Raw genomic sequence first — 12,264 nt, 5'->3', positions numbered from 1 at the left:
CAATTTAATGGAATGGGACTTATGTTCGCACATTAATAATTTTAGGGTAGCTGTTTGGAGAATTAAAACCCACAAAAATAAACATTGCACAAAATTTCTTCTTTTACAGTACTGTAGTTTGGAGCTGGTGATTTTGTAGCATATAAAGAATCATCTGTGTTGGCCTAAGGGAATGTCAAGTGCATAAGTAAGGACACTCCAACACCAACAAAAGATGGAGGGGTCATTGACAAAAAACTAACATTGTATTGCCCTTTATTAGTATTCAAGTGTGAAGTAACACCACACTTTCCGGTTCAATATATTCCATCGATCACAGTGAACATAGTTTTCATGGCGTCATTTGTGGATTTGAAAGTCTACTTATTTGTGACAGGAAGGTTTTGGTTTCCGGTACAAATAATACAATCATCAATATAATAAATGACACATGAAATTAAAATGCTGGGGAAATTAGTTTGTTTCACAGAAATGTCAACCAGGTTAAATTGACAGTTGATGCTGTAAAATCAAGCATGCACACCTGAATTCAAAGAAACAAACAATCTGATGTGTTTAAAATTAGATAAATAGAACTAAGATGTTGATTTAGCAGAGTGTCGGGTGGGACATTTCATTTGCTGGAATTTTAGGTATGTTCCTGCAGCCAAATTCTGCCAAATGTTGTTGAACCCACTCTAAAAATATAATTACAAATACCAAAGGTAATATGTTGATGTATAAATTTAGCCGGCTCCCAGTTGATGATTATTTACCATTTTACTTCTTGAATCTTGCACTTCTCTAAATCACACTCATCTCCTGTGGACTTGTAATTCAAACATGAATTCCATCAGTGCCGCGGTGAAAAAGAGGATTTACTGGAGAGAATCTTAGAATCCCACATTTGTATTCTGAGCACATACTTGTTTGAAATTAACATACCATGTTTAGTGCGGGACCAAAAAAGATGTTGAATAATTTATTCAGCTGTCTCTGTTGTATGTTGTCAACCTAACATAGGTAGAGGGGCTATGACTACCGTGACAGTAGCTACATGTACGATGATGTCCCACCAGAGCCAGCCAGTCTGACTGGCAGGGGAAGTAGTGCCATTGCACTTGGTAACACATACTGTGTACCTCTTATTTTTTGTGAGTTTTATTTTCGCGAATGAATAACGAAATTCAAAGGTACATATATGGATAGAAAAATAGAGTTATGTTAAACTTCATGCAGATTCCAACTACACCAATTAAACAACTTGCAAAATTTCGCAAAACATGAAAATCTCAAACAATTCTGTATGCCAAAATATAGTGTTTAAAGTACATGTGTATTTCGGCTGTCTGGTACAGCACAAGGGTGACCCCTAGTCGTATCCGACAATTACAAGGTTAAGCCGGACACCTACACAGGAGAAGAATCTGGAGGTAGGAGTGTCTGGCTGACTGGGGAGGATGTCTGGTGTTAACACAAATAAATACTGTCATTTCTTGTGTATTTGATGGCTTTGTTTGCTCAAGTTGCAAGAATTTCTGAAATTGTCATAATTTTTGACAAGGCAGCGATATTCATATTCCGTGGAGAGGCAATCATTTGAATATTTTGGTCTTATATTGAATATGAATACTAATCTTTCAGCAAAAACGCATGCAATGTTCCTGTAATATGAGTGTAGGTCAATAGGGATACAAAAGAAATATTTCAAATTTGGGTCAAGAGGAAGCATTATTAGTAAGGAAAGGAGAAGGCAAAATATAAAGGCATGTAAAAAAGGCAAATTTTCTTACTGCTTTATCATTACCTTTTCTTTTCAAATCTTGTATGCGACCTTGGTTGCCTGTCGTTGTTACAAAACAAAAACCTTGACTCGTTTAAGTTGTTTTCCCTTTACGTGATGTGACAACATGATGCGTAACAAGCGAGAGAGAAAACGACTTTGAACAATGCAATGATGGAGCCCAGATAGCGATGGCTTAGCATAGAGTGATTGATCACTTAGCAGAGACAGAGTGAAAGGTGCTAATGGTGCCCTGGCGGACCAACCATTATAGCCACTTTGCTGTGCAATAGTTTGTGTATAGGCTACTATGAAGTCTTGTTGAAATGGAATTACAACTGCTCTTGGGCCGTTTGAAAGACCTAGGCCAGACACTTGGGAGGCTGCTGTGTACCACTTTGATACTTTATTTACTATTTTATTATGATGGCCTGCTTTTGATAAATCAGATAATATTGTATATTTCAACTTGTTATTGTTGATGTGTTGTAAGGCTATTCAATAAGCTTTTGTGTTGGGTGTGGTATCAATACTGTGGATTTCAGAGTATTGATACTATATGGGTCAGTGATAGTAAACTTCCAAGGGAATGGGAGAATTGTATAGATGACACAGATATGGAGTAGACAGATAGTACAAGTGATACACAAACAGATAGACAGACCCTGGGGAGGGAGGTAAAAGGGAAAAAACCTCAGCCTCAGCACACCTTACAGCACACTTATATTGGTTTGAGTAGGGAGGTGCAGCTGAGAATCTAAAAGTGTGGACCCATCAATATACCAATTTTCCAAGATATTTGGACCCTTTTGGACCATTGAAGTACTAAAATTACACATTTTCGACCAAATTTAACACATTGCCATTTTCCCCAAATTCATTAGGCTATTTTCCATTTTAAAATACCAAAATACCAAAACTTGCCCACAAATGGCCAAAAATGTGACCATTGTTTGCAGCCATCCCCATGTGGTCTTTTGTTTGTTCTGGTACTGCCAGGTAGATACAGTATGAATTTGGAGATATTTGCGGAGTTTTTAATTTTAGCAAAATAGTTGAGTTTGCTGGTATTGTTACACCATTTTTCCAATGACGGGAGAAACAAAGAATGAATGCAAAACTGTGGAACAAAATGATATAGAATTATCTTGTTAAAATTTAAATGCAATATGATAAAGTGTGCTTCAATTTGATACTTCCGGAGCAAAAGTAGATAAGCCTATATTGGAGAAGAGAACTACTAACCTACTATTTAACTGAAATACAGGGTGCCTCCTTCTTTGCAATGTATTTTGATTAATCCCTGTATCTTTTTTGTATTCTTTTTCAGGCAATTAACGGCAGACGATTATCTAAATGAAGGAAAGAAATTGAAAAGACTGGCTGATGCACAGGTGAGTTGATGGTTGCCATGGCAACAGATGTGTGTAAGAAGTGCTTATCGTCGTCAATAGCACTATTACCATCAAACACAATTTTCAGGCTCATTTGATGATATTATCTCCTCTTAACTATCACTAGTGTTTCTTGACTACCTCCTTAGAGTCAGATAAATTGACTGATTAATGACGGGTGGGCACTTGTGAGATTCAATGGTTCATCAATGTTGATGTGAGATTTTGATCAAAGAAATAGTATATAGGAGTGTTATGATGCAAATACAAGGTATCAGATTATACTAATTGTGACACGATCCAATCCAATGAGACCAAAGGATACCATTTTGGAAATGAAACCTACCATTTTTGAGGTATGCTTACTTACATAACCGCAGTCTGTGGCTCTCATGGATTTAGTAACGTCAGGCCAAAGGGATAGACTGACATAGGCTTCTCTGGAAAGTATACTATAAAGCAACAGAGCCTGGAACTAGTGCTAACTTTTTTATATGAAAATGAAAACAAAATAAAAATAATTTGAACACTTCTGTTTTTAGTACAACTTGTGACAAAATGAATTTGAGTAGAAATGGTCCATTTTGATTAACATTTATCGCCTAATTCTGTAGTAAAATTATGGTTCTTGATGTGGGTCTTTTGTATCTTCTGAAAGCGAATTCTAAAACACGCCACATAAAGCATCAATTGGTTTGTTGTACCTTTAAGGTTCCATTGAAAGCCCGGGATTGAAAGGGTCCATTGACTTTTCCTATTTGAATAGTGGAAAATCGGTGCGGTAATGTTACATTTACATAACCTTGAGTTAGGATAGACCATGAAAGGAAATAGTAGAATTAATTACTGACACCTGATACAACTAAGCACTGTAGTGAAAACAAGCTGATTTTTGTGCGCAGTTTATTTTCATAATCATATTAGGTTCCAAATTGTACAATCAATTTACCACATAATTATGTTTTTACAATAATTATTGTACAACAGCGGATAAATTAAATTCACAAACATTGTTTTCACTATGATATGAATGACGTCCATTATGTGAAAATTAATTTCTGTGAAAAATAGTGTTTTGCAGCGGTTTGTGCATGGATTCTATGGAATAAAAGGCTTGTTAGCAAGTTAATATATCGTCCTCCTACTCTATTGTAGTTGGTAATTTGTAATCATACATGAATTTGTATGTGTGTGGGATACAATACAATCGTTTGGGTATTTGTTGAGTTGCACAATACATTCATTTAAGCATACCAAAGTGAAAGCCTATTACAAGCATTAGATATTTGTTTGTGAATTGTGATAGATGTTTAAAGCAATACTATTCAATTTTTGTATAGTTTTTCATAAAGTGAGAAAAAATATTAGTACAAACTGTCTGAATGATTTCCTGTACATTTGGGTCAAAATGATGATGACAAAGTTGACATGCTGCTCTGCTGTAACTTCTCAGTCATGAAAAGTCATATTTTGTCTTGAATTTTTTCCAAGCAAATCAATGGCAATGTTCCGTTCACTAATATCAGATCTCCGTATTTTGTATTGGTGAATTAATATCCGAATTCAGGGAATAAATTATAGAGTCACTCTAATTGTAACTCTCTCTTGCCTTTTCAAAATATTCCCTCGTCGGATATTGTATCGAAAGATTTGGTTTCCATAACCATGAAGCCAGCCCATCTATTAATCATATTGAATTTCATTATTAGCAACCATCTGCATAATACTGCATTAAAACAAAGAACCAGGCTAACCGTAGTATCCAGCCGAGCTAAAAAGTGCAAGATTTCCCGCATCCAAATCAATTTACGGCAGTGTGAATCGATATCCAAAGTGGCCATGGTGATACTGTGAGCTGCAATTATCTCATTCTCATTGCCATAGTTCATTAACTTCCATTGAACAATCATAGTTCAAAATTTGACCTGTCATTGCGAAGTATGAGTTTTAGTCCTCAACATACCCAAAGGTCATTGTATGATTGTACAAGTATACAGGGGTTAAAGAACCTTGTCGTGAAAGATGAGGATGTTGCAGCGTGCATCCAGCCATCCAGCGTTAACAATACCACCAGTGTGCCTAATTAGTTTAACATGGCACATGACTAGATAATTACTTTATTACTAGCTATTGAAAGACAGAGTTGCACAAAATTAAAAGCCTGAAATGCAGGTCATATCATCAAAAACTCTCCCAATTTATTTCTGAACCATCAGTTAGTATGAAACTGCCAAAAGTCACGGGTACCAGTGTTGATAAGTCACCCAATTTGTTTTTATAAACCATTGGTTTCTATGGGACAGGAAATAAGTTGTGGGGGATATCTTCATCAGCCACCCAATTGGGCTACAAAAACGTGGTTTTGGCAACCTTGTTAAAAGAAGAGAAAAAATGTGTTTTGGTTGAATGCCTTTTAAATCATTTATGAATGCAACAATTTATGCCCTTATTGTCATAAACCAAATTTCCCCTGAAATATTTTTAAAATAAAATCTGTTTCCAATTTTGTAATGGTGATATTCATAAAATTTCTGGATTTTATTTGCTGGTGGAATGTTGTAGAAAAAAGACAGCTTGTGTCTGCTCGCTTGTGATGGTATCATCATTAGCATAAGATAGATGAGAGTAGGTATTATGAAATGGATGTACCGATACAGATGTTAAAGCGGAATTAATTCTCATCAATCACAACGAGTTTAATCACAATAGGTTTAGCATAATTAGTTCAGTTGAAGGTTTTTGTCAAGTTTTATGATATTGATTCAGGTATTTTCAGACTATTTGTGCTTCCTGGTTAATCAGCCTAAGAGTTTGGTAAACATAGGTTGTCAATATTTCTGCGAATTGTGTTTGAGTCATTTCAAATTTAAAGTTACTGCCTTTAAATTCCTCAAAATGAAACAAAAAATAAAAAGGAGAGAGAAACAAGATTAGTATCTAATATTTAAAATCTACCTAAATTTATTCATAGAGAATAATATTTTCAACAAATGTACCAAATGTTGTTCAAAATAAATCCTCTATTTTCTGACACAGTCACACAGCTGTACAATGAGTGGGCACTAATTTCTACCCAAAACATCACCTTGACGACACCTCATCTCTTACATGCTGTCCATTTGTATTACATCTTATCATCGTCATTTGTGGTTTATTTCTTGTGTTCTCCCCACAGGCTGATAAGAACGTAAAGGCTCTGACGTACTTTGACGCAGTGTTGTCCTTCATACTCTGTGGGCACACCATGGAGAATGACCCTCACATACCCGGCGAGAAAGCAGTAACCATGTACAACGAAACCTGTGAAATCATCAAGTAAGTCCTGCTTTGACGTCATACCATTTTAGCTAGCCACGCTTTCCCCGACTCGCACACCCCTACTATTACTAATGCATCAGTCCTATAGTGTTATTTTTAACATTGATTGTACAGCATTATTTGTGATGGATAGATTTTTTATGGGGATGGATAGTGTATTCAGTGAATTATTTACTTGCGGATTTAATACACTTGATCATTTCCTAGTAGCAATGGGCTAGGTCGGTAATTCTGCGAGCAGACGAAACATATGTTGAGATGACAATATTAAGGTTTATATGCGGGTATGCATACTGTGTGTTACACTAACAGATTATTACTCAGTATCCATTATAATAAATGAAGTGTATAAATAGATAGACATGAACCACCTGTCTTAGGTTGAGCCTGGTGCCTTGTTATATATCCCTCAGGAAGGGTTTTTCTGTTTGTTTAGCTAGGTCAGTTGTACCCTATGAATTTTAATGAGTGAGTTAAGTGAGAAACAAACAGCATCCCTGTGAATTGAGATTTGAGGTTGAAGTGTAGAAACACTGTGGGTTTATAACATGGTGGAAATGAATGTGTTGCAATAAGGTTGAAGTCTAAATTAGTGATTCAACATATGGTGTGAAAGTTGATGGTTATTTAGTATGCAGAATTCTCCAATATCATGCTGATACTACAGGTATGACCCATATTGGCATATTCCAGCTGAAATACATACACCCCAAGAAGACATGACAAGCTTAATTGTCAATACATTGAGTGTGACTCCATTTAAAGTGTACACCCCCTTTGTATAATGTCATGTCATGTCTTTCATAGGGGGTGTATGGATTTCAGCTGGAATAGCCCATTGGTCTCAATTCCAGTGGCACACTGTTGAAAGGTCATTCTATGAATGTATAATTATATTGAGGCTAAAGAACCGTGTAATGACAGATGAGGATGTTTGACATTCTAGTGTGTAACAACTTAATCCAATCCCAATCATTTCAAAATTGTTATGGTAAAAAGAAAATTCTCCCCCCCCCCAACTGCTCCCTTTCCCCTTCACCAGACGCGAATATTGATTGCACCCTATAATTTGTGTATTTGTGCAGCTTCGTGCATGCGTATGTAAACAAATTGTGTTTTATGCCAGAGTGGTGCGTATGGGCAAGTTAAAACATGAAAGAACTGGTGAGGTATGATAATTATGATGTTTCAATTTATATAATGTGGAGAGTATCTGAGATAGACAGATATGATAACTCTATCCCAGAGTACATAATACTATACTCACATACTTACTCTAGGGTCTCAAACAATCTCACTGTAAGTACACAGTTCTTTAACCTCAATATGTTTGTTCACTCGTAATAATGACCTTTGTATATGTTGGATACATAAACTCATACTCCAGAACTTTGCTTTAGTTTTGGGCTGTGAAGGTTGTTGAATGCTGCCATTGTAAATTGAGAGTGTTAGGTTAAGCAAAAATAAAAGTTTGTTTCCTGTTGGTGGCCTGTGCCTGGGGCCTGCATTTTGTTTTAAATATTTTATTTTTAGAGTCAGGATGTACAATTGTACATATGCCTCAATGGCTTGTCAAATCAGTGTAGAGTAGGTTAGATGTGAAAATTGATGGTTTTAGAGAAATGATAAATTGATTTTCATATTTTAGTGATTTCATATTGCTTGTAAACATGTATGAAAAAGAATCTTCAGCAAAAAACTGTTATAATTTTTTGATTGCAACATAATTGTTTGCTAGCTATCTTAATAAAAAAAGCAGAAATATGGCAAAATCGCCCCCACTAACAAAATGCGCATAATGTACAGGAAACAAAACTTTTTTAGCCATATAGAACCTTGCGCAAAGCGTGGATGATGTTGTCTCTGTGAGTTTATCATAGGATACGGTCAGTCACCGTGTTAGCAATGTAATTTAATGAATGATTGGTATGGTTTATAATGTCCTTCCAGCAACCATGCTGTATTAAATAGGCCAGGTATGTGTGACTTGTCATATGTATTACAGATGAATGCTCTAGTAATGCATAGAGGCCAGCCGGCTTGTCCGACAGCTAACTCCCAGTGGGGGTTACCCAGTACAAATGACCATACAATAACGTGCTGCAGATATGGATCTCATTTTAGGTACTTTGGTATGATAATTTTGGTATAAAAATAGGTAATTTTTTCACATTAAAAAAAAAAAAGCAATTCTCACCTTACTGGAATCCAAATTTTAAAAAAATAATAATTGACATTTTGTAAAAGTTTCTTGAAATTGTGTTAAATTTGGCCAAATTGGGCTTCAGGTGTAAAAATGAGTGAAATTTTCTTGGAAAATTTGTATAAAATATGAGGTCCAATTTCAGATTCTACAAGGCCCATCCTTACCCAAACTAAACTTGAGTAGCTCCCCAGGGAGCTAACTAGTCAGTCCAGCTCAAATGAAGCAAGCCAATACGTGCATGGTTCACTCATCTATCAAGTGCTTCTATATTAGCCATTAGTATTCTGTTTCAGTTATATGTGTTTGTATGTTCACTTGTTTTTTGGTTAGTTTCCATAAGTGGTTTGACTTGTAATGGACATTGTATCTGATGAGTAAGACAGAGATTTACAGAAATGCCATAGCTGCCTTCAGATATTACAGGAATGTACTCACTGATAATTGCCCTCTATTGCAAATCCACCATCTTGGAGTATCATGCATAGAGGGTAAAACAGTGTACCTCCAGCATTTGTTGTCAAAGCATGTAATCGGACGATAATTTGCATCTTTACATAAAGCTTGCGTCACAAATGTATGTCCGCGTAGCAATAAGGCACATGGCGAAATAATAAGGTACACTATTTTGTCATCCATGAGTGACACAAAAACATAGCAGTGGTGTTACTCCTTGGTTCTGTCTCATTGAAGCTATTTGATGGCAAGTCACAAAATGACATATTAAGCAAAAAAGTAGGCATCAAAATCTTTGTCAGAAACACAACAGAAACAGACTAAGTTAGTTGAATGCAACATGGTTGTAAGTGCTTTGGTAAATCGACATTTTGTGACTTCAACATCTTTTTTCAGTACGGATCAATATATATCAACGACAAAACCTTCTTTCAAATATTACAGTTGATGCCACATTTGGGTTTGCAAGCTATGCATAATTACATGTATTATACCGCTAAATAGGCCACTGTGTTGTAATTACTGTCTGTCGACAGACAGAGACAAACAGGAGAATTTCTTTGGCAATAACCGAATCTGCAAGAAATGTTATGTATGCATACATTATGTATACATCATGTAGTCAACGGTTTCTTGTGGTATAAATAGCTCAACTTATTTGGTTGAAGTGGGGGGATGCGGTTGTAGATCTCAAAATGCCCTTTTAATAATGCACTTGCAACTTGTGCTAGAGATATGCTTATATAGCAGCTATTATGTTTTACGCAGATACAACCCTTTAAACTATCATGACAATTTGGGCTATAGTTGCTAGACACTCTCAACAGGAAAGAGCTTCCCCTGCCCTTTTATCAGCAGGTCATATTCCTATATGCAGAGCTAACATGTGCTATTGATGCTTACACACTCCCAGATCAATACATTTCCCAGGAATCTGTGATATAGAACTAGGGTTCATTTAACTGTTCTTGGAATATTGCTGCCCTGGTATTATGAGTTGTCTCATCAAATCAGGTGTTGTTTGTAAGAACACATTAGGAACTAGTGTGTTAACCTCCACTACTTAGTAATCCTTAATCAAGCCACATGTGTTTATGCCCGAAATGTCTTCTGAGACATTTGATAGCAATAAGTCAAGAAGTGATGTCACCACTATTAAAAAAAAGTCAATACTTTAAATGTAGAATCTGTTTTAGTTTTTTTTTTTTTTTTTTACTTCTTGTACTGTTCTTTCGACTCATTTCACTCTTGTTAAGCACCTGTCTGTTTTCAAATAGAGCTGCAATTTTCAAGAAATTAGAACACATATTTTTTATAGAAAATTTCTGTAGACATGATCTGGGGAGCACCACAGTTTGATGTACATAGAACATGATTCTTAAACTATTTGTAAAACTTGGCTGGCTATGTTGCCAACAATTCTTCTCCATGATGATTTTATTAACCAATTGTATCTCTTTTCCAACGTTTTTATTGACAGATTTATATTGAAATTCAAGGGAACACATCAAGATGCAACCTATAACACCGACAAAAAATTGGCAGTATTATGGTGAGTGTGGATTTTACAGTATTTCTGTTATTTACATCTGGTATAGATGAGGTGATGTGAGAGATCAAACAGTTGGCTGGCAGTTGTCATTGTTCTTTGCTCAGTAGCATGCGTATGCATCGTGTTTGGTTGAGGGCCTGTGCATTAAAAACTCACTCAACTCAGGTAAAGAGCAATTGTAATGCTATTGAACAGAGCAGTGATCATTTGCTATTCTCCAATAGACCAGTTGCTAATAATAAACGTTGTGGTCACCTCATCTATAATCTACCCTGAAGTAACTAGTAATTCTACTCCATCATTGCTTCTATTATTTATTAACATGCAACATGCATTTACTCTGGGCTAGGCCTCCAGCCAAGAAGTGCTCTGATTTAGTTTATAAACATTGCGGTCACCTCATCTATAATGTATCCTGAACCAGGGATCCCTGCCTGAACATGGTTCAATGTTTTGTTAACAGTTTGCCCCTAGTGCATGTAAACTGCATATTGCATTCTGTATAATGCATTCTATACTGGACTCTTCCATGTACAGCAAAGGATGTAGGATGCATACAGTTTTAATGAGAATTCAATATCAGATTTTGACAGAGCTCTTATATGTTACTATATAAAAAGCTTTAATGTTTTCTTAACGATGGGTGCAGGATATTGATTATGGATTTACTATCAGATATGATGTGTTAAATTACCCTTGCAATACCGGTATTGAATTTTAATTCCATGGAAACCAGCCTTTAACATATCATACCACATTCATGTTGAATTTTTATAGTAATCATAAGAGAAACTGAATGATGATTTTATTTAGCCAAAGTACATCTTACAAATTCATACATCCCCTATCTTGTTTTATACAGAACCTTTAACCCTTTATAAATTTGATTATTATTTCATCAGTTTGAAGTACCTGTGCATGACCCAGTATAAGGTCAGACCCTTCCTTTGTCAGCTAGGTCTCAGAAGACCATGACTTTGGTTACATTAACCTATGTTAACTCTCTCATATGCATTATCAAGTGAACAGTGCATGCAGGCTGTTCATCTAGTTGTAAAGAGCTACTATCTTGTTAATGTGTACTGTGATTGAGCCAACAAATATGCATTTGTCTTTCCTAGTGTGAACTATCCTTCAATTCAAGTCCAGGTTTTCACAAGCTCAAATATAGAATATTCTTATTGCTAGGTTTCATTGATAGCATCATTCTTATCTGTATATGGCATATTGCGTAGTTGTTTAACATGGCATATTTCCTCTCCACAGTCATCGGTGTCAGGCTCTCCTGTACACACGGATGTTCAAGCTTAAGAAACCAACTGCCATGAAGATGTCACGAGCCCTGGGTGAACACTTCAAGAGTCAGAACAAATGTCAAGGTGCCCAGGCACCGTCACCATGGAATTCTACAAAGTGAGTACAAAGTTACAATCATAGAGATTGCACAGGGAGAGCTCAGATTTTGTGTGTGGAGAGAATTTCCAGATTGTTTGGCCATTCTTGTTGGGTCATTGTTTAGTAGTGTTAAGTATAGATTTCATTAAAAAAAACTGTCATGATAACACATCTTGGTCATATA

At 35.9% G+C, this 12,264-nt stretch overlaps 1 protein-coding gene across 3 annotated transcripts in view; it reads left to right on the top strand.

The window, feature by feature from the left end:
* Window positions 1-12,264, top strand: part of LOC140161266 (uncharacterized) — a 260,421-nt gene that overhangs the window by 244,540 nt on the left and 3,617 nt on the right. For all 3 annotated transcript variants that reach the window (XM_072184733.1, XM_072184731.1, XM_072184732.1), the window contains exons 14-17: window positions 3,093-3,156; window positions 6,332-6,471; window positions 10,614-10,685; window positions 11,952-12,098. In XM_072184733.1, coding sequence (XP_072040834.1) covers window positions 3,093-3,156; window positions 6,332-6,471; window positions 10,614-10,685; window positions 11,952-12,098 — 423 coding nt within the window. The remainder of the gene's footprint in view (window positions 1-3,092; window positions 3,157-6,331; window positions 6,472-10,613; window positions 10,686-11,951; window positions 12,099-12,264) is intronic.

Source organism: Amphiura filiformis, chromosome 9 (genome assembly GCF_039555335.1).
Source record: "Amphiura filiformis chromosome 9, Afil_fr2py, whole genome shotgun sequence".
NCBI classification, from domain to species: domain Eukaryota; kingdom Metazoa; phylum Echinodermata; class Ophiuroidea; order Amphilepidida; family Amphiuridae; genus Amphiura; species Amphiura filiformis.
This window is presented reverse-complemented; position numbering and strand designations above follow the sequence as displayed.